General features: G+C 41.1%; 2 protein-coding genes across 4 annotated transcripts; both read right to left on the reverse strand.

The window, feature by feature from the left end:
- Nucleotides 1-1,739: 1,739 nt before the first annotated feature.
- Nucleotides 1,740-10,264, reverse strand: LOC110162541 (E3 ubiquitin-protein ligase TRIM21-like). Of its 2 annotated transcripts, none has more exons than XM_020927434.2 (2): nucleotides 10,138-10,264; nucleotides 1,740-3,551 (listed from the first exon to the last, which is right to left on the reverse strand). In XM_020927434.2, the coding sequence occupies exon 2, from the start codon at nucleotides 3,542-3,544 to the stop codon at nucleotides 1,961-1,963; it is 1,584 nt and encodes a 527-aa protein (XP_020783093.1). In that variant the 5' UTR covers nucleotides 3,545-3,551; nucleotides 10,138-10,264; the 3' UTR covers nucleotides 1,740-1,960. The 2 variants fall into 2 exon arrangements, with proteins under 2 accessions (XP_020783093.1, XP_055014157.1); XM_055158182.1 differs by having other exon boundaries at nucleotides 1,740-3,653; nucleotides 10,138-10,236.
- Nucleotides 10,265-13,486: 3,222 nt separating this feature from the next.
- On the reverse strand, nucleotides 13,487-22,987 carry LOC110162542 (E3 ubiquitin-protein ligase TRIM21-like). 2 transcript variants are annotated; one of them, XM_055158183.1, is made up of 2 exons: nucleotides 22,961-22,987; nucleotides 13,487-15,319 (listed from the first exon to the last, which is right to left on the reverse strand). In XM_055158183.1, the coding sequence occupies exons 1-2, from the start codon at nucleotides 22,985-22,987 to the stop codon at nucleotides 13,751-13,753; spliced, it is 1,596 nt and encodes a 531-aa protein (XP_055014158.1). In that variant the 3' UTR covers nucleotides 13,487-13,750. The 2 variants fall into 2 exon arrangements, with proteins under 2 accessions (XP_055014158.1, XP_020783094.2); XM_020927435.2 differs by lacking the exon at nucleotides 22,961-22,987 and adding an exon at nucleotides 17,391-17,440 and having other exon boundaries at nucleotides 13,488-15,341.
- Between the last annotated feature and the right edge of the window lie 86 nt (nucleotides 22,988-23,073).

Genomic DNA, 23,073 nt, shown 5'->3' on the forward strand with positions numbered 1-23,073 from the left:
GGTTTAGTCCTGCTCTAGTCCTGGTTTAGTCCTTGTTCAGTTCTGGTTTAGTCCTGGTTTAGTCCTGGTTCAGTTCTGGTTTAGTCCTGGTTTAGTCCTGATTTAGTCTTGGTTCAGTTGTGGTTTAGTCCTGGTTCAGTCCTGCTCTAGTCCTGGTTTAGTCCTGCTCTAGTCCTGGTTTAGTCCTGGTTCAGTTCTGGTTTAGTCCTGGTTCAGTTCTGGTTTAGTCCTGGTTTAGTCCTGATTTAGTCTTGGTTCAGTTGTGGTTTAGTCCTGGTTCAGTCCTGCTCTAGTCCTGGTTTAGTCCTGATTTAGTCTTGGTTCAGTTGTGGTTTAGTCCTGGTTCAGTCCTGCTCTAGTCCTGGTTTAGTCCTGGTTCAGTTCTGGTTTAGTCTTTGGTCTGGTTAGTCCTGGTTTAGTCCTGGTTCAGTTCTGGTTTAGTCCTGGTTTAGTCCTGGTTCAGTTCTGGTTTAGTCCTGGTTTAAGTCCAGCATCACAGTCACGAAAACAAGAAATGTCCGTTATCCATTTTTTTTCCATTTTTCATTTAAACACAAAATCAAAAACTGAAAAAAATTAATCATTTTCTGTTTTTTCATTTTGGTTTTGGAGACAAAGAATGAAGAAAATTAGCAGTTTTTTTTTTTTTTTTTCCCATTTTCTTATTTTTGGTTTTATATTGAAAAGATACATGGATTTTTAAATTTTGTTTCAGTCGATTCCAGGTCGTCTCAGTGCAGCCTGTGCGCTCATTTGAAACCCGCGGAGACTCTACGGCGCATCACAAACACACACGCTCCCTATGCACGGCTCGTCTGCGACAGCGTGTGCCCTCGTGTACCAGCGTGCATCACAGGGCAGGTTCAACTTCCTAAACATCCTACCTGTCCACCTGCCTCACGTCAGCACGCCGCCCCTCGCCTTTTCACGCTCTCGCTCCTTCCTGCGTACAGCCAACACAAGCCCCTCCCACAGTGCGGCTGATTAGAAGAGCAAGACCAAACGTGAAGCAAAAACCAGTCTAAATTTGTGTTCCAGTGTTGGCACAAAGCAGGTCTACAGCATAGAGCGGATCTACAGAACAGACCTACTGCCACATTTGGCTGAAGTTTGTCTAACAAAAGTGCACAAATGCATCTGTGTTTGTCACGATGTGCGTTTGGTTTGGTAAACGTGCAGAGGCTGGTAAATATCACTGCAAAACCAGAAAAGAATGAAACTCCAGTTTGGAACTTTAAAAAAACAGGTTTAAAAATCTTCCTTCACTTTTTTCACAGTTTTGTGTAAAGTGCCAGAGGAAGTTCTCTTAAAGAAGAGGTTCTCAAACTGTGGGGGAGGGTCCAAAAAAGGGGCACAGAGTGTTTCAGTGCAGTTTGTTTGGCTTTGTATTAGGCAGATCATTTTGACTTGGTCATTTTGTAAGTAGCTCACATGATGAAAAAGTGTGAGCACCTCTGGTTTAAACAAACCAGAGATAAACGGGAAACAGCAGAGCTAAAACTATTTGCCCAGAACAGACTCACCATCAGCAGAACATCCCTCTGTCACAGAAAATTAAAGTAAATTAACCATGTGGTTTTAAGTTTCATTTCTGTACAACGTAAACACATATGCTCAAAGCTGTGTGGATAGAGAAGACTTGTGGAAACAGAAACAACGTGTCTGGACTCAAATGGTTTCTGATGCGGTGATTCGTTTCAGTGTAAATGTAACCCAAATTACTCGCACAGTGAAGCAGGTTTCAGTCCAAATACACTTTTATTGATGCACTTTGAGGATTAGATGTTGAGAAGAAATATGATGCTTGCTTTTGTGAGTTAATTACAAAATACCAGAAAAAACACGTCTTCTTTAATAACAAGTACAACTGAATGTTCTTTTTACTTATTTAAAATGTCTGTGATAAATCTCAGGGGTCACAGTGATCAAAGTGAGAGTCTGAACATAAATGAAGATGTCTCTAGTCAGTCTGAACCTTTGTGATGATCAGAGGAGCTGAGTTTGTGCCTCTGTAGTTGAGGGAAGGACTGAGGAGCGGCAGCAGCTTCTCCCTGAAGCAGCAGTTTGTGAAGGAGTAGAGGAGATCTGCAGAATCTGAGTCATAAAAGGAGACCAGACCCTGTCCAAAGTCCACAAACACGCCCACCTTCTGAGGAGCTCTCTGAGGAGACAGACGGCTCCACGGGTCAGTACAGGCGCCGTACTGATCTTTGTTTCTTAAGCAGATGCTCCACTGTCCATGTTTGGGACTTGCACTGATCATTCCCTTCCTTCTGATGGACTCTTGGGCCACTCCTAAATCCCACTCAATTTTCCCTTTGACCTGAACCTCAAAGTAAAACCTGCCTGAAGAGAAACTCTGTTTCCCCAAAACACAAGGACAAGAGTCAAACCTCAGAGGAGAGTGTGGGAGCTGCATCCCCACATCAGTGTGACAAACCTGTTTGAGATCTGCAGACAGACGGAGCCACGGTTGAGCCGTGTCTAGATCCAAAGTCACCTCCACTGCACTCTGCTGCACTCTCCAGAGCTCCACCTCGAACTGAACTTTAAACTCCTCAGAGAGACTCTTGTGGAGCTCAGACAGAGCGCGGGCTGCACTGCCCTCACACGTCTCTGCTTCAAATCTCACGCTGCTCCACTCCTTCAGCCCAGCAGGGGGCATGATATTAGGGCAGCGCTGTAGAAACTGAAGGGGGTCATGAGAGCGTGAGAGACATTCAGCGCTGCTCTTCTCCAGATCACAGATCTCCTGCTCGAGCCGCTGCAGCAGATCCTGGGCTCGTCTGTGGTTTCTGCTCTCCTTCTCCTGGAGCTCCTCTAAGAAGAGGTCCAGACGCCTCTGAACAGACTGCATGAGAGCAGTGAAGACCTGCAGCCCCGCAGCCCTCTCTCTGTCTGTCTCTGTCTCACTCAGCTCCAGGAGCCTCTGGATCTCCTGGATCTTCTGCCTCCTCTGCTCCACCATGTGCTGGCTCTGAGCCTGAGTCTGCAGCAGAGAGGACCTCCTGCGCTCACACGCCTCCTCCAGAGACAACAACTCATGGTTCTTGTGCTCTAGGACACACACGGCACAGACGCAGCTCTGGTCAGTGCCACAGAAGAGCTCCAGGGGGCGCCGGTGTGTGGGACACATCCTGTCCTCCAGGTCTTCCACAGGCTCCATCAGCTGGTGTCCTTTCAGCCCAGAGACTGTGAGATGAGGCTGGAGGTGCTTCTCACAGAAGGAGGACAGACACACCAGGCAGGACTTGGAGGCCTTCAGTTTGGGCTCAGAGCAGAAGTCACACTGCACCTCTGCAGATCTCTTCCTCTTCTTCTCCAGTTTGGACTCTGAGACCAGCTCCTTCAGGAGCGTGTTGACCCTGAGCTGTGGTCTGCTGTGGAACATCTCTTTACACAGAGGACATGTGCAGGGCCCATCAGTGTCCCAGGTCTGAGAGATGCAGCGTTGGCAGAAGTTGTGTCCACAGGGAGTGGACACTGGCTCAGAGAACATGTCCAGACAGATGGAGCACAGGAACGTGTCCTCAGAAGAATCCATGTCTCACCTGAGGACAGAAGAGAACAGGCTCAGAGACCAGACACCATCACTGTCCAACTGCAGCTCAGAGGAGGACAGGAGGAGCTTTAACGTTGAGCTTTCACAGGTGCTAAAACAGAATGTGACATCAGATCAGAAAACATTATGGGAAACCCCCCTTAGACAAACAAACACTAAAGCAAAACCGCCGTGTCGTCGTCCATCAACACAACGGCCTCATTTCCAGTTCTGACGTTCTGTAACTTCAGCCTCTTTTTTCACCAAGAATTTCTAGTTTCACAGAAAGTTTAAATGTAGAATAAGTGTCACTGGGCGAGTTGTTTACCTGTGACATCGTCTGTAAAGAGAAATATTCAACAGTTACGTGTGTGTGTGAAGTTATTTACAGCTACAGAAAACCAGGTGAAGTGCCAGAATCACACCCATCACCACGAAACACTCAGGGTGGAGTGAGTGTGTGTTTTTCTTCTTTATTTCCTCGTTCAGGATCTATTCTTGATTGATTGATTGATAGCATTTGTACAGCGCCTTTCAAGATACCCAAAGAGCTTTACAGTTCATTATTCAGTCACTCCACACTCAGTGTTCTTGTGATCAGATACTTCACAAATATTTACGGTTAAAAGACTCTGGACAGAACGTCAGAGGCGGCGCTACCATTTCCCTCAGCGCCACTAATGGACGAGGCCTCAGAGCAATTTGATTTTCTCTCAATATGACATTAAATGAGAATAGTTTACTTTTAAACAATAATCATAAGAAAAATAATAATAATCATATGGGTCCAGTCAAGTGGTAACGGAGGGAAACAGGGGCAGATTTTTGACATTCAAATGTCTCTTATTCAGAAACTAGAGGAACTATTGAAATAAGTAAAGTATCAGAATGTAGGAAAGAGTTACACTCCAACAGGGTCAAGTTAAACCTGTGAGATTCTTTCAAGTTGTTGACAAAAAAATTTAAAAAACTCATGTTGGTAACGGAGGGAATGAAATATGCAGCACTTTTTGGGCAATAAATCCAAACAGTGATAACTCTTGGTTCTCACTTACATATCCTTAACAAACTGGTTTGAATATTTGCTTCATATAGTTTTCTACCATATGTACAAGATTAGGTTGAAAAACCTCTTACTTTTTGACTCATGAGATTTTTTATTAAGAAAGTTCATGGTAACGGAGGGAAAAGTAACGGAGGGAAAATTGTTCAAACAAGTAGAAGGTGCAGGATTTTACATAATTCGTCGCTTTTTTCTTCTGAATACTTTAATATTACTTCAAAATGAAAGGAAACTATTTCTATAAAATATGTCAGTCCTTCCAAGCAAATTTTTATCATTTTAAATACATTTTTTTTTTTTAAATCATGTACCTTCATCAACAGTTCAAAGATGGAATAACACAAGATATGATGAAATACATCCATTTATTTACATGATTTTTGGGTCTTTGAAATTTGGGAAATAATTTTTGTTCCATGTTTCATACATGGTCTGTTTAAAACATATGGAACTTTAGAACCAAAAATGGTACAGAAAAAAGGTCAACAGTTTCATAAACTAGAGTACATATGTATCTGTTCAATACATTTTTATATCAGATGCATTAACTTGAATTTTTGGCCTTGTTGTTTACTTCTGCTGGACTGGGCCCATGTGTAATGGATGTAAACAAAAAGTAATTGTACTAACAAAAAAACCCAAAAACTTTCAGATCTGGTTATCTCGTAGGCGACCAAACTAATAAGACAAGTTTCCAATCCACCATAATTCAAATAAATAAAAATGTGCAAGTCTCAAGAACAATGGGGAAAAATTGACAATAAATATATATAAAATAAAACCCAAAACAAAAAAGGTGCTTTAAGTTCACCTACAGCCCCCAAGTAGTAACTCCACCACTGCAGGACGTGATCATGTGTATGTTTCCAAGTTTATATATAAACAGTGTTGGGGAGTAACAGATTACATGTACTGGAGTAATCAGAGTACAAATGATGAGTAACTGTATTCAGTTACAGTTACTGTTTCAGTGAGTGGTAATCGGATTACAGTTACTTTACTGAAGTAAATGGATTACACTGAGGTGTTTTCCTGTTTTCATATTTTGGGACTAAACCAGGACTAAAACCAGGACTAAAACCAGGACTAAAACCAGGACTAAAACCAGGACTAAACCAGGACTAAACCAGGACTAAAACCAGGACTAAAACCAGGACTAAACCAGGACTTAAACCAGGACTAAACCAGGACTAAAACCAGGACTAAAACCAGGACTAAAACCAGGACTAAAACCAGGACTAAACCAGGACTAAAACCAGGACTAAACCAGGACTAAAACCAGGACTAAAACCAGGACTAAACCAGGACTAAACCAGGACTAAACCAGGACTAAACCCAGGACTAAACCAGGACTAAACCAGGACTAAAACCAGGACTAAACCAGGACTAAAATCAGGACTAAATCAGGACTAAACCAAGACAAAAAAACAGGACTAAACCAGGACTAAACCAGGACTAAAACCAGGACTAAACCAGGACTAAAACAGGACTAAAACCAGGACTAAACCAGGACTAAAACCAGGACTAAATCAGGACTAAACCAAGACAAAAAAACAGGACTAAAACCAGGTCTAAACCAGGACTAAACCAGGATTTAACAGGACTAAACCTGCTGCGTGGACGTGTCTCCTCCTCTTCTATCAATATTATTTTTAGTACGGTTCAGCAAAGTCTTTTGTTACAATTTCCTCGTCTTTGTTTCTCTACAGCAAATCAAGTAATCCAAAGTAATCAGATTACATTACTCACTTTAAGTAATTTAATGGATTCTGTTACTAACTACATTTTGAGGTATGTAATCTGTAATCTGTAGGGGATTACATTTTAAAAGTAACCTTCCCAACACTGTCTGAAAATCATGTTCAAAGTAAACAACAACAATCTCCTGTCAGAATCTTTACAGAACATGTTCAAAATCTGAAAGAGAAAATACGAGCTCAGAGGCACAGACATGTTTATCAAAAACAAAATCAGAACAAAAACATTATGAAATTTTGTAAACCAGTTAAAGGGGCGGAGCTCTGGAACAACTGTATGGAAAACCCCAAACTGTACACAGTATACAGTCTCTTTCACTTTATAAAGACGTTTAAATGTTTAACTCTGGACAGAAACATGAAATATGAGACTTAGTTTGTGCTGTAGGACTTTGTTGTTCTGTTTCTGATTTGTTTGTTTTCTCGTGTTGTATTTTTGAAGATGAACTGATGTCAGGATGAAGCTCTGATAAAGGAATAAAGAGTAAAAAGGCAGAAATAAACTTAAGCTTCAACCTGCACCTTTTCGGACTGTGTGTGTTAAATATGACTCTGTGAAATAATGTCAAAATTTACCTGTGATCAAAAAAAATAAATAAAAATAAATAATAATAATAATAATAAAAATAATTAAAAAAATAAATAATAATAATAAAAAAAAAAATAATAAAAAATAAATAAATAATAATAACCAGGACTAAAACAAGACTAAACTAAAATTAAACTAGATCTAAACCTGGACTAAACTAGGGCTAACACTGGACTATAACAGGACTAAGCCAGGACTAAAACAGGACTAAACTAGGTCTAAACCACTTCTAAACCAGGATTAAACCAGGACTAACCTAGGTCTATACCAGGACTAAACTCAAACTAAACCAGGACTAAAGCAGGACTAAAACAAGACTAAAACAAAACTAAACTAGATCTAAACCAGGACTAAACTAGGTCTAAACTAGGGCTAACACTGGACTATAACAGGACTAAGCCAGGACTAAAGTAGGACTAAACCAGGTCTAAACCAGGACTAAACTAAAACTAAACTAGATCTAAACCTGGTCTAAACTAGGTCTAAACTAGGGCTAACACAGGACTATAACAGGACTAAGCCAGGACTAAAACAAGACTAAACTAAAACTAAACCAGGACTAAAGCAGGACTAAAACAAGACTAAAACAAAACTAAACTAGATCTAAACCAGGACTAAACTAGGGCTAACATAATAATAAATAAATTTCTTGATTCATTTAACCTACACATACATTTATATGTGAGGTTCCTGATTAGAGTCTGGAATGTTGGAATATTTGCCGTCACAAACAAATCTCTGGTACTTTCCCACCTTGGAGTCTTTATCTGCCGTTTTGATCTTATTCACCTTTGCTTTGCTGTAATTATACCAAAGGTGAACTGTGTACAGTGTGATATACAGTGTTGGGGAGTAACAGATTACATGTACCGGAGTTACGTAATCAGAGTACAAATTATGAGTAACTATATTCGGTTACAGTTACTTTTTCAGTGAGGGGTAATTGGATTACAGTTACTTTGTTGAAATAAATGGATTTCACTAAGGTATGTTCCTGTTTTCACATTTTCGGCTGTATCCCCCCCCTTTTTTTTTCTTTTCTTTTTTTCGGTGATTCCACTCATTGCCAGAAACTAAACCAGGTCAAAACTAGATCTAAACCAGGTCTAAACCAGGTCTAAAACAGGTCTAAAATAGGGCTAAAACCAGGTCTAAACTAGATCTAAACCAGGTCTAAACCAGGTCTAAAACAGGTCTAAAATAGGGCTAAAACCAGGTCTAAACTAGATCTAAACCAGGTCTAAACCAGGTCTAAAACAGGTCTAAAATAGGGCTAAAACCAGGTCTAAACTAGGTCTAAACCAGGTCTAAACCAGGACTAAAACAGGTCTAAAATAGGGCTAAAACCAGGTCTAAACTAGGTCTAAACCAGGTCTAAACCAGGACTAAAACAGGTCTAAAATAGGACTAAAACCAGGTCTAAACTAGATCTAAACCAGGTCTAAACCAGGACTAAAACAGGTCTAAAATAGGACTAAAACCAGGTCTAAACTAGATCTAAACCAGGTCTAAACCAGGACTAAAACAGGTCTAAAATAGGACTAAAACCAGGTCTAAACTAGATCTAAACCAGGTCTAAAACAGGTCTAAAACAGGTCTAAAAATAGGACTAAAACCAGGTTTAAACTAGGTCTAAACCAGGTCTAAACCAGGACTAAAACAGGTCTAAAATAGGACTAAAACCAGGTCTAAACTAGATCTAAACCAGGTCTAAAACAGGTCTAAAATAGGACTAAAACCAGGTCTAAACTAGATCTAAACCAGGTCTAAACCAGGACTAAAACAGGTCTAAAATAGGGCTAAAACCAGGTCTAAACTAGGTCTAAACGAGGTCTAAAATAGGACTAAAACCAGGTCTAAACTAGATCTAAACCAGGTCTAAAACAGGTCTAAAATAGGGCTAAAACCAGGTCTAAACTAGGTCTAAATGAGGTCTAAAATAGGACTAAAACCAGGTCTAAACTAGATCTAAACCAGGTCTAAAACAGGTCTAAAATAGGGCTAAAACCAGGTCTAAACCAGGTCTAAACCAGGTCTAAACCAGGACTAAAACAGGTCTAAAATAGGACTAAAACCAGGTCTAAACCAGGTCTAAACCAGGACTAAATCAGGTCTAAAATAGGATTAAAACCAGGTCTAAACTAGGTCTAAAACCAGGTCTAAACCAGGACTAAAACAGGTCTAAAATAGGATTAAAACCAGGTCTAAACCAGGTCAAAACCAGGTCTAAATTAGAGCTAAACCCAGGTCTAAACCAGGACTAAAACAGGACTAAACCAGGACTAAACAGGACTAAAAACCAGGACTAAAACAGGATTTAACAGGACTAAACCAGGGCTAAACCTGGACTAAACCAGGACTAAACCAGACTAAAACAGGACTAAACCAGGACTAAACCAGGACTAAACCACGCTGCGCGGACTTGTTTCTTCTATCAAAAATATTTTGAATACAGTTAAATAAAGTCTGGGCTTTTTATTTTCTTTTAGCAGACAAAAAATCTTATGTTACGATGTCTTTGCTTCTCTACAGCAAATCAAGTAATCCAAAGTATTCAGATTACGTTACTCACTTTAAGTAATTTAATGCATTACGTTACAAACTACTTTTTGGTGTGTGTAATCTGTAATCTGTAGGTCATAGTCATAGTAAGAGTGCTGTCATTTCAGGCCATTTTTTAGCAATATGAACAGGTGTAATTGAATAAAAGCAAGATAGACACTGTGGAATATTGCGAGCAAAGCAACAACATGGTTACAGGAGTCATTTCTAATAATATGGCCCAAGTATTTTGTTTTTATTACATTAACCAGCTGATTCTCATTTAAATAAAAGGAGGAAAAGCTTAATTTTTGATCCTCCTTAGACCTGGAAATCTTTTTTGAATTATATTTGATGTCATACTGCATCCCGTACTCTGGACAGGCTCGACAAATCATCCATATGCAGGTTAAAAAGAACAGGAGGCAATAATAATAATAATAATTTATAAGATATTATAGTAATAACATTTATTTTTAAGAAGCACACGTGTCAAGAAAGTGAAAGAAAAACAGCAATGACGCACGTTAATTTTTACAGAGAATGTGCAGCTTTGTAAGTACGTTTTGCTTTCTTTACGTGATACATTATGCGTGTTTGTTGTTGATTCTCAAATAAAATTGTCTGTAAATCCCTGCGTACTCACCGGAGTCAGCGCGGAATCCTCAGTTTACGTTGTTTTTTGTTTGAGTTTTTCTTTGATCCGACGTGCCATGCGGTCGCAGCTCTTCTGTCTGATGAGCTGTTGCGGCAATGAGGAAGTTAAAAAAAAAAATGTAGTTGTTCCTGTTCTGCCCTGCACGTGGGTGGGCGTGAGTGGAGCTAAAATAAACTCACGTGACAGATCTTTATTTACCTTATTCCGGATGTTGTCATGAGCATTGGATTATTTTGTACGGCACCGATCCTAACGGCAGATAAGTTCAATATTGACGTTTTAAAGCCCAGAGAGAAATGTGACTCGTTGGTGCACAGGAACGTGGAACATTTTACACAAGTTAACCGACTTTATGCCGTTGTTCTGTCGAAATGAGCTACTATATGTTTTTGCAATCCCCGACTCTGACCTCCCCAGTTTTTTTACAACATATTTCTTTGGATTAAAGACAGTTTATACCTTAGTTATGTCAAATTTCAACTCATTTATCTGAATATGCGTAGTACATTTTGACAGTCATTTTCTGTTCAAATAGGCTCCGACTAAAGGAAGCACATATCGACATATCGTCAATTTTTAACCATCGAATAAAGCTCCCACTGTAGAGTCACCATTATTCACTCATTTATATGAATTTGGGAAGAGGAGCTTATTTCGACAGGCCGATATCTTCTATCAAATTAGGCTTCCACTACATAAGAAAAAGAAATGACTGGAAACACTAAAATCTTTATATTAAATAATTATCACAGGCTACAGTTTTAATTTCTATTATAATACAGTGATATTTTATTTATACAGCACCTTTCTGAACAAAGTTACGTTTTTTTTACACATGGAAACAAAATAAAAGACAATGTAATAAAAATGGTAAGGATAAAATCAAATATTAAATCCAAACTATTCAGTCATCTAACGTCGGTTTTCTGCTGCAAATCTAACACGCACATGTCGATGTTTAACCGGTCAAAACAGATCAGTGTCGGAGCGTCAGGGTCTGCAAGTCCTTCTCTGCTGGCCTAAAAAAAATCAGAATCACAGACTGATGTTAATTACATTATTATTCTTAAATAATTCCACATGTTCTGTCCTCTTCCTTTCAGAGCTTTTCCGATGGTTGTTCTGCTTCCAGACAAGTATTTTCATATTAAAGCATTTGACCAATCACATTTCAGCCGTCACTTGTTGCCAGGCAGAGTCAAAATCAAAGAAGTGTCCCTGAGGCCTTCAGAATCCATCCTGCAGGAACTCGAACACAAAATAAATGTCCATGAAACTGTTGCTTCAACCAATCAGATTTTGAGTTGGTGTCGCCAGGACCTTTAGCAGGTGTACGAAAACGCCACCGGATTCAGACTCGTAATTGGACAGTCAGAGAGAGAACTGCATCTGTGGTGGAACCAGGTCTAAATCAGGTCTAAACCAGGACTAATCTTAGACTTGAGAGAGAGCGAGAGAGAACCCCGAGTCAGCAGAATAGAGTTTCCGCAAAGTGCGATCGGGCGACAGCTGCACTGAGCCCCTTGTGGCCCCGTGTGGAACGGAGTCCTGGCACGGTCCTTTTGGTCCTTTCCTCTGCGGTCACCTGACAGTCTACACGGGCGCACCTTCAGGCCCGTCCTGACAAACAGTCCTGGTTTAGTTCTGGTTTAGTCGTTTCTCTTCACTGCTCCATGCACCGCGCATCCCCCTCTCCTCACTTGTCCGTGTATTGAATCTCCACGGCTCTTTATACTGTGTTTCTGTGGAATAAGATGCTTTTATGACCACAAAATAGTTCTTGAGGAGTGGATTGTTTCAGACAGAGCACTACTGAAGGTCTAGGTGTGAAATGCACACTCCGCCACTGAAACAGACAATAAAAATAATACACTTTTAAAATGTGACTTGTTGCTCCACTTCTGCCTCAGGAGCTCAAATCGACGGCATTTAAACTGGAGCGGTGCTTGGGAGTTGTGGGCGTGCGCAGTAGCGATAGGGAGCTCAAATCGACAGGACACCGTATTTAATCTGCAAAGTTTCTTCATATTCACCACTGACATGAAGGGGAGCCCCGTTTCATGCCGTTTAGGAGCGTTTAGAGAGAAAAGTGGGCAGGATGGAATAAGGTGAACATGAAAAATGATCAAATCAACCAACCAAACCTCCACCTCCCCAGACACCTCCACCTGCTCCTTTCAACGGCGTCTTGTGGAGGATAATTCAATGTTTCCCAAAGTTTTTTTTTTTTTTTTTCTGGCGACCCATATTTTAAAAGTCACAAACCATCGCGACCCAAGTCAATTTTTCAACATTATTTGTAAATCACCATCACTGTCCAACTGCAGCTCAGAGGAGGACAGGAGGACTTTTGATGTAGAATAAGTGTCATTGGGTGGTTTGTTTGTCTAAGGTTGTGACATCGTTTGCAAAGTGGAATATTGGACAGACTTTATCAGTTAAAGGTTTAAAAGAATGATCCATATTCCAAATGATTTTTTATGTATATAAAGTGCCAGAATCACCACCTTATATCATAATGATGTTCATTCTAAAAAACAGTTTGTCTGTAAATCCCTCACCTGACTTGTTTACTCGTGCTTTGGTCCAGTGCGACGTGTGGTGCAGCTCTTCTGTCGTGTGAAGTTATGACAATGAGGAAAGCCAAAGGTCGTACCAGTTCTGTGCTGCAGGTGTGGACGTTATTCATTAACTCAAAACAAACTCATATGACAGATCTCTTTATATGAAAGATGATCAAACCAAACAACCAGACCTCCACCTCCCCAGACACCTCCACCTGCTCCTTTCAACGGCGTCTTGTGGAGGCTAATTCAATGTTTCCCAAAGTTTTTTTTCTTTCTGGGGACCCATATTTTAAAAGTCACAAACCTTAGCGACCCAAGTCAATTTTTCAACATTATTCGTAAATCACAAAACAACGATGCATTTGAGCATTATTGAACATTAATAAGGATATTTTATTGGATATTTATCTGAACAATTAGGATTACTCAAGTTTTAAACAATGAAAAACAGTCATTGAAGCAGCAATAAAAGGATCCATAAGTTGCTGTTTTGGCCCATTTCTTTTTCTTTTCAACGTTCAATTGAACCAGCAATATTGGAACAAAATAGTCAATAAGATAATCACAAAAAGATTAGAAATTATACAAAACGTGTCTTAACATTTCAACATTTTTAATTCAAAGTGTTTTGTTTTGTTCTGCAGGAGGAGAACGCAGCAGCAGATCAGTGTCAGAACTGTAGATTGCAGACTGACATGCAGGGCGACCCCCCAAAAAAATCTCTTGTGACCTGCCTGAGGGTTGCGACCCAGTCTTTGGGAAACAATGGGCCAGTGCATTGAAGATAGCATGAAATTAGTGAGCACGCATACAGCTGGACCGTGCACACCGAAATGGATGGATCCTGGTGCACGTTGAGATTGATGGATCCCAAAGGACTAAGATGGACTAAGATGTGCAGAGTGTCGACAGTGAGAGGGAGAATCTGCTCCACAGAACAGGTGAGCAGGGCTGGGTCCATTAAAAAACAATATTGCAAGCTTTAACAACTTATACAAACGTTAACAAACCAGTATCTCAAAAAGCAAATGTATCTAGTCAGTTTGAACTTTTCTGATGATCAGAGGAGCTGAGTTTGTGCCTCCATAATTGAGAGAAGGAGAAAAATACGGTAACAGCTTCTCCCTGAAGCAGCAGTCAGTGAAGGAGTAGAGAAGATCTGCAGATTCTGAGTCATAAAAGGAGACCAGACCCTGTCCATAGTTCACAAACACGCCCACCTTCTGAGGAGCTCTCTGAGGAGACAGACGGACAGAGGGGCCTGTACAAGCGCTGTACTGATCTTTGTTTCTTAAACAGATGATCCACTGTCCATGTTTGGGACTTGCATGGATCTTTCCCTTCCTGTTGATGGACTCTTGGGCCACTCCTAAATCCCACGCAGTTTTCCCTTTGACCTGAACCTCAAAGTAAAACCTGCCTGAAGAGAAACTCTGTTTCCCCAAAACACTAACGCAAGAATTAAACCTCAGAGGAGAGTGTGGAAGGTTCTTCTTCACATCTCCACAATGAACCTGTTTGAGATCTTCAGACAGAATGAGACCAGAGTGAGCCGTGTCCCGGTCCAGAGTCACCTCCACCGCACTCTGCTGCACTCTCCCGAGCTCCACCTCGAACTGAACTTTAAACTCCTCAGAGAGACTCTTGTGGAGCTCAGACAGAGCGCGGGCTGCACTGCCCTCACACGTCTCTGCTTCAAATCTCACACTGCTCCACTCCTTCAGCCCAGCAGGGGGCATGATATTAGGGCAGCGCTGTAGAAACTGAAGGGGGTCATGAGAGCGTGAGAGACATTCAGCGCTGCTCTTCTCCAGATCACAGATCTCCTGCTCGAGCCGCTGCAGCAGATCCTGGGCTCGTCTGTGGTTTCTGCTCTCCTTCTCCTGGAGCTCCTCTAAGAAGAGGTCCAGACGCCTCTGAACAGACTGCATGAGAGCAGTGAAGACCTGCAGCCCCGCAGCCCTCTCTCTGTCTGTCTCTGTCTCACTCAGCTCCAGGAGCCTCTGGATCTCCTGGATCTTCTGCCTCCTCTGCTCCACCATGTGCTGGCTCTGAGCCTGAGTCTGCAGCAGAGAGGACCTCCTGCGCTCACACGCCTCCTCCAGAGACACTAACTCATGGTTCTTGTGCTCTAGGACACACACGGCACAGACGCAGCTCTGGTCAGTGCCACAGAAGAGCTCCAGGGGGCGCCGGTGTGTGGGACACATCCTGTCCTCCAGGTCTTCCACAGGCTCCATCAGCTGGTGTCCTTTCAGCCCAGAGACTGTGAGATGAGGCTGGAGGTGCTTCTCACAGAAGGAGGACAGACACACCAGGCAGGACTTGGAGGCCTTCAGTTTGGGGTCAGAGCAGAAGTCACACTGCACCTCTGCAGATCTCTTCCTCTTCTTCTCCAGTTTGGACTCTGAGACCAGCTCCTTCAGGAGCGTGTTGACCCTGAGCTGTGGTCTGCTGTGGAACATCTCTTTACACAGAGGACATGTGCAGGGCCCATCAGTGTCCCAGGTCTGAGAGATGCAGCGTTGGCAGAAGTTGTGTCCACAGGGAGTGGACACTGGCTCAGAGAACATGTCCAGACAGATGGAGCACAGGAACGTGTCCTCAGAAGAATCCATGTCTCACCTGAGGACAGAAGAGAACAGGCTCAGAGACCAGACACCATCACTGTCCAACTGCAGCTCAGAGGAGGACAGGAGGACTTTTGATGTAGAATAAGCGTCATTGGGTGGTTTGTTTGTCTAAGGTTGTGACATCGTTTGCAAAGTGGAATATTGGACAGACTTTATCAGTTAAAGGTTTAAAAGAATGATCCATATTCCAAATGATTTATTGTACAAAGTGCCAGAATCACCACCTTATATCATAATGATGTTCATTCTAAAAAACAGTTTGTCTGTAAATCCCTCACCTGACTTGTTTACTCGTGCTTTGGTCCAGTGCGACGTGTGGTGCAGCTCTTCTGTCGTGTGAAGTTATGACAATGAGGAAAGCCAAAGGTCGTACCAGTTCTGTGCTGCAGGTGTGGACGTTATTCATTAACTCAAAACAAACTCATATGACAGATCTCTTTATATGAAAGATGATCAAACCAAACAACCAGACCTCCACCTCCCCAGACACCTCCACCTGCTCCTGTAGAGACTTAGGGCCCAATCTTGCCCCCAAACATAGCATGAGTGCTGGCGCTAAGACTTGGGCGTGTCCAGGTGGGGGTGGGACTGTACAAGTACAAATATGGTGACGGCATCTGAACCAATCTGTCAATCTGTGACTGCTGTGGTGTTTAAAATCACCACCAGTGTGGGTAATTTCTGCAAGCTTTGCCTCATTACAGGCAGCAAGTGGAGTGTGGGTAAAAATTATATATATGTGACAATAAAACAGCTTCAGAACCCCGCGATGCAAGTCCACACCAGCAGAGCCACCAGGAATATAGAATTTTGTGTGGGCCATGACAGAACTGACTGAGTTTGTGTTACGAACACTCTGTGTGCACGTGCACCTCTGTAAGCTCTAAGAGTAAGTCTAATGCTCTCCCCATCCCACAGCAGACTCACTGCTTTCTCGCTCCTGCTCCCGTCTGTCCTGCAGTCCACTCCCACGGACTCACCTGAGGTACAAGTGTCCACTGCTGCTACCGCTGATCGCTCACATTCTCATCTCTTGGGTCCAGTGCATTTGGTCCCACACAGGTGGAAGTCTCGCAGATTATGGAATACGTTTATTATCATATAAATGTTTCTGATGTTACTGCTTTGCGCACAGATATGATACGTGCGTCTGCTGAGCTGTCAGAGCCTCGAGGTGTCAGTGAATGCAAACACTGATCCCTGTCAGAGTCCGGCCACGAGAATGTGAGGAAATAAGATAAGATAATCCTTTTATTGTCTCCCATGGTGAGAAATTTGTCTTGGGACAGGGTGTAACATGCTTTATCAAAAAACAGGACAACACAACACAAAGCAGCACATAAACAAACACCATAGAACAAAACATATATGAGACCAAGTCTGACCACGAGTGATGCACCAACAGGACCTTTAAATTATTCTTAACAGGCAAGTCCTTGCATTCTTGTATTCTATTAATTATTGCACATTCCCTAAACCTATGTGCAGTTTTAATCAACATCGCAGCATTAGGACCACAGACAAGTTAAGAAAACCCACTTTAGGACATCGCTGTAAACGGCCTCATGTGATTGAGCAGCTTTTGTACAGATCCAGATCAAACCAAACTCTAGATCAGAGCTGATACAGGGAGCAGGTGAGGGGCTGTGCTCTGCTGCGGGAGGAGGGCATCTGGACGACTCCCGCACAGCACACAAACATGTCATGAATGTTAAACATTTATCATCCTAATATATTTCCAAATAAAAGAAGTTTTTATCATGTTACATGTTGTTTTTCAGCGGACTCATTTAATATTTATGTTTATGATTCTGGCAGTTCACTGAACGCGCCACACCTGCCCTCAGTCTGCTCCTCTCCACCCGATATCCAGACACGGCACACACCTGTTTAGAAATCCACACCCCACCCTTGTGCTAAATGCCAAGACTGGGGGCAAGATCGGGCCCCCATGTTTAAAGCTCCACGCCCCACACTTGCACTAGCGCTAAGATCGGGGGGCAAGATCAGTTCTTAAGTCTGTAAATCCCTCTGCACTCACCAGAGTCAGAGCAGAATCCTCAGTTTCAGTCGTGCTTTGGTCCAACGCGGCGCGGTGCAGCTCTTCTGTCGTCTCATAATGTTATGACACTGAGGAAATCCAAAAAAACAGGTCGTACCAGTTCTGTGCAGCAGGTGTGGACTTGATTCATTAACTCAAAACAAACTCACACTCGCAGATCTCTTTATATGAAAAATGATCAAACCGGCTATCTAGACCTCCACCTCCCCAGACACCTCCACCTGCTCCTGTAGAGACTTATTGTTTACATCTAACAGCTCCATACTTCATTAAAAAAGTGTTCTGCAAAAGCTTTTAGACGTCATCCATGCATGTTTAATTTGCATGTTTAAGTAACTCTGGTTAGAAGGAGCTCATGGTTGTTTGTATTTTTCCTGGTTTAATAGCGGGATACTGATGCGCATGAAAACACACAGAAGCAGTGATGATAATTGCTCACTCTGTACTTAAAAAATTAACAATTACTGAGATTAATAAAGCTAAAGTGCTGAATATTGATGTCTGTTTCCCACTTTGCTGTCATTGTTGATAATTACTCTGAAAAATCCATTAATTATGTAGAATTAAAGACAAACTGAGCACATTTGTTATTTCAGAAGAGAGTATCAAACTTTTATCCCTTCGTATGACTCAGTGCAAATGAAGCAGCTCTCGGTTTCATAAAGGTTGGTGACCCCAGCACTAAATGGCACATTCATTGAAAAAGTCTCCACCTATAAATACCTTTTGGCTTGATGAAAACGTGTCCTTTTAAATACACATCTCAGAATTTTGTAACGCTTTAAAATCTAAATTATCATATTATTATAGAAACAAATCTTGTATCTCATTGATTTACAGAAAAGAAATAGTTCAAACAGCCTCTCCATCTGTTCTTTATTATGGAAATATAAAGTACATGCAGACTTCAGCCTCAACATCACATCTGAATAGACTCTTTCACTCAGCTCCTCGTTTCGTAACAGGCCATGAATTTAAAACCCGTCACTCTCATCTCACATGAAAAAGCAGGTTGGCCGCTGTCTGTCACAAGAGAACAGCTCTGTATAAAACGTTTTTAAGGGACTTGACGCACTGTCTGAATATCTCACTTGTTTGTTGAACTTTGATATTCATGAACTCTTAATACAAGATCTAAAAACTGTTCACGTTGGAACAGAGATGGGGATGGGGGAAAAGCTTTTGGTTATTTTTGTTTCCCAAAAATGGAATCTGTTTCAAGGACAAAAGGGTAAAACTGGACACTCTGGTTCCACTTCTGCATTTTAATAATCTGGTGATGGACATTTATAGTCTCACCCAGTGTTGCCAGATTTGGTTTTGTGATTTCTGCCCAATCACGTTCGAAAAACCTAGCCAGGCCGGCGCCACCTGGTGCCTCCGTTCAATTTCATTTCTCTCCAGCGACTAGATCAGGAATCAGAATACACTAGACAGGTCGCAAAAACCCCGGCAGTGCAAGTTCGGGGACCAGCCAATCAGCGAAGAGACAGACATTCTGTGTTGTCAATGATTCCCGAGATCGAGGATTTAAAACCAGAACAAAGAGAATGTTTGGTGAATTTTATCAAGAGGAAAGATGTTATTGTCCTTCTTCCTACGGGATTTGACGCATTACGTACGTCACGACCAAACAGCAGCGATTGGTTAAATAAAAAAGTACCCGCCTACTGTCGAGCGAACGAACTCTAACACTGCGAGGTCAGACGGTTTCTATGAAGTGAAACCAGCACATGAATCTTTAGTGAATTTTATCAAGGGTAAAGACGTTATTGTTCTTCTTCCTACTTTATTTATTTGAGACAGGGATAGCGCACAACTTTTACATGAACCTTTTTACCTGTTGTACATCAGGTTGTAGCATCAGTGTTAATTTCCACCTGTAGTTTCTGGGCAGATTCATTGATTGATTGTTTTTAACTGACCTTGACTATCAGCTGTTCTTGGAGACTTGTAACATGTTTTGGGTTGATGGGGGAAACCGGAGCAACCAGAGGAAACTCATCCAGACACGGGGAGAAACATGCAAACTCCACACAGAAAGGCCCGGGCGACCTGGTGCTCGAACCCAGAACCTTCTTGCTGTGAGGAATGAGTGCTAGCCACTCAGTCACCGTGCCTGGTGAAAAGCTTAATATACCAGTTAACCCCGTCAGTGGCACATTACATACGTCACGACCAAATAGCAGCGATTGGTTAAATGATAAAAAGTACCAATCTACTGTCAAGCGAACAAAGTCTAACACTGCGAGGACATACGGTTTCCACGAAGTGAAACCGGCTAATGAATCAGTCTTTCGAAAACCCGCTGTCTTCAAGAAAACAAAAAACGGCCAACATTTTGTCACAGAAAACATTTCATCTTTGAATAAACGTCTGTAATCCATTGTTGGGCTTTTTAAAAACATTGTCAGTATTAGGGCTGGTATCATTAAGAAGCTGCCGATACGATACGATACATATCTCGATATTCTGCACTTTTGATTTGATATATGTTTCAAATTTCAATTCGATAAGGTTCAATAAAATAAAGTCTGTGATTCTAAAAGTCTTTGTTAAACCACGTCTTGTGCAAAGTTCATATGAAACACAAACATTTGAATCATCAAAACAGTGAAAATGTCAAATGTGTCACATAAACATAAACAAGTTTCCTTCCTTTGAACAAGCAACAAAACTGTAGCTTTAACAAAATAATTTAGGAAAATAAACCAAAAAATACTCTTGATGATATATCGATACAGCAGCCCACGATATCGATACTGTAGCATCACATTAAACGATACGATATATTAATAGGTTTGCACACCTCTAGTCAGTATTGAGAAAACATGTCAAATATAAAAACAGTATTTTCATTTATCACAGAAAAAAAAAGTAATTTAGATGAATATTTGAGTAAACATGTTGTAACATAATCTATTGTCTTTTTAAAAACATAGTCAGGACTGAGAAAACATGTGAAGTAAAACCTTTGGTGAAACGCAGAACAGCGTTTTCATCACACATAAAAATGAAAATCGTCTCTGGTCGGCTACAGCCTCGGCTCCTGCAAGAGCAGCTGCAAACACAGAGCCTCGAAGAATTGAATCTGTGCAACAGCTGAACACCGGGAGGTCTGAACGTTCATTTATGCACAGGCCGGAGCGCATCCATAAGCCTGGAAATGATCCCATACGTCCTATACGGTTCCTCGCGTTATTGCCTTTTCCATTGATTGGTGTGAAAATAAAAACTGCCCAAACTAAGTTGCTTATGTATCTATCATTTTGTTTCTTTGTTATTTTATTATAGGTTTCCATTGTTTTTTTTCATCTGTGTTATGAACTTCAGTGTCTGATTTATGTGTTTATAGTGTATTATTGTAAATATATGCAGTGTTGGGGAGTAACAGATTACATGTACCACAGTTTTGTAATCAGAGTACAAATTATGAGTAACTGTATTCAGTTACAGTTACTGTTTCAGTGAGTGGTAATTGGATTACAGTTACTTTGTTGAAATAAATGGATTACATGGTGGTATTTTCCTGTTTTCACATTTTGGGCTATATACCTTTTTTTTCTTTTTCTTTTTTTCGGTAATTCCACTCATTTCTGGAAACTAAACCAGGTTTAAACTAGATCAAACCAGGTCTAAAACCAGGTCTAAACCAGGTCTAAACCAGGTCTAAAACCAGGACTAAAACCAGGTCTAAAACCAGGACTAAACGAGGAATAAAACAGGACTAAAACAGGACTAAAAGCAGGTCTAAACTAGATCTAAACAGATCTAAACCAGGTCTAAACCAGGTCTAAAACCAGGACTAAACAATATGAAACCTAACAGTAGGTGGGATATAATTTAAGGCAGCAGTGATCTCATATAAAAATCATTTCTCTATTAATAATATTTTTTATCTGGTTGAGGAAAGACTGGCCTTTTTATTGTCTTTTATCAGACAAAACATCTCATGTTAAGATTTCCTCGTCTTTTCTACTCTACAGCAAACAAAAGTCTGTTCATGGAGACTTGGCCTCAGCCAATTTGAAGAGAACAAACATGAAATTTCTGAATGTGTTGGTACATTCATGTAATTTTAAAAAGCATGACAAACAAGTAATCCAAAGTATTCAGATTTTTACATTACTCACTTGAAGTAATTTAATGGATTCCGTTACAAACTATATTTTGGGATGTGTAATCTGTAATCTGTAGGGGATTACATTTTAAAAGTCACCTTCCCAACTGTATTGTAAATAAAAAAATAAAAATGTAACACCTGGAGGATCCACAGGCGGTCGTTTTGAAACCCCGGGGCTTGGATGGACTACGGAAAGTTTACAGTCACGGAGGACAAATATAAAACACTTTACGACGTGAAACAGCAACTTTACAAGAAAAACTTCTGAAGGAAAATGCACAAGGAGCAGACGAACAAAGTGAAATGGTGAGTGTCTAAATAATACGGCACCAAAGACAAGGCCACAAACATCGTCTCTCTTGTTGCCAACTTATATTTTGTGATTTAAAACATAATTTATCCAATCAACTATTAATGTGTATCAATATAAAACAGTTTGGTGAGAGTCTACAGAGTCTAGTATTGCAGGAGCAGCTCTGTAGCTTCTGGTGTAACTCGATGCTTTTAAAAATACTTTACGTGTCGCTGAAGTTCCTGGTATAAATTCCGGGTAAGAGCTGCTTTTACAACATATCTGCACTGGGGCAAAGAATCTTACTTTATTAAATGAAAATCTGGTACAATCTTGTAGTTCCAGTACAGAGATGTGTACTTTAATTTCCCCTGACTCCGCGGGGCTTCCTCTGTCTCCAGCTCCGTGGTGCAGACCGAAGGATCCAACCCAGAATAACCGAGAGCATCTGTGTTTTAATAAAGTCGTACCTCCACAGTGTTGACCAACGGGACGTCAGCAGAACAACCCAAATCTGTCTGTGGTACTACGAGTTTCAAAATGGAAGGAAACCTTGTGACATCATAACGTTATTAACTCTTCACTTGTTTAACCTGAGCTGGAGACAAATCAAACTCAAAACAAAGTTGTTCAAAACATTCAGTGTTCAAAAAAGGAGCAGGATAAAGCATAATTTATTGTAATCTTACAATATTTAATCTACATGATATTAAATAGACTTTTGAAATTAGATAAATTAGATGGAAAAATCAACAAACAAGAACACATACAATACCTGCATTGTGAAATTTTTTGGGGGGGTGGGGTCCGCCAAATTAGCCTGATTCATCACTCGGTTTCACTTTGTGGAAACCGTCTGATCTCGCAGCGTTAGGATTCATTCGCTTGACTGTAGGCGGGTACTTTTTTTTTTTAACCGATCGCTGCTGTTTGGTCATGACGTTTGTAATGCTCCAAATCCCGTAGGAAGAAGGACAATAACGTCTTTTCTCTTGATAAAATTCACCAAACATTCTCTTTGTTCCGGCTTTAAATCCTCGATCTCGGGAATCGTCGCCAACACAGAATGTCTGTCTTCGTCTACATCCATCTCGACGCTTTGTTTACTGTTGTGCTGTTCCACAAAAGGGACACAGACAGACATGACGAGTTTGACGTCATGGCTTCACAGCTCTTCACTGATTGGTCGGTGCGCGGTCTACAACTTCTGAGGTTCTTGTAAACCGTCTAGTGTATTTTGATTCCTG

The sequence above is a fragment of the Boleophthalmus pectinirostris genome, unplaced genomic scaffold, assembly GCF_026225935.1.
Source record: "Boleophthalmus pectinirostris isolate CB_2022bp ecotype Guang Dong unplaced genomic scaffold, ASM2622593v1 HiC_scaffold_22, whole genome shotgun sequence".
Lineage (NCBI taxonomy): Eukaryota > Metazoa > Chordata > Actinopteri > Gobiiformes > Gobiidae > Boleophthalmus > Boleophthalmus pectinirostris.

Bases quoted from the DNA above. Each gene is read 5' to 3' on its own strand.
- LOC110162541 (XM_020927434.2), bottom strand. From the start codon at position 3,544: ATGGATTCTTCTGAGGACACGTTCCTGTGCTCCATCTGTCTGGACATG.
- LOC110162542 (XM_055158183.1), bottom strand. From the start codon at position 22,987: ATGACGTCAAACTCGTCATGTCTGTCT. The intron at 15,320-22,960 runs GTGTCCCTTTTG...GATTCTTCTGAG, and splicing joins CAAACTCGTCATGTCTGTCT to GACACGTTCCTGTGCTCCAT.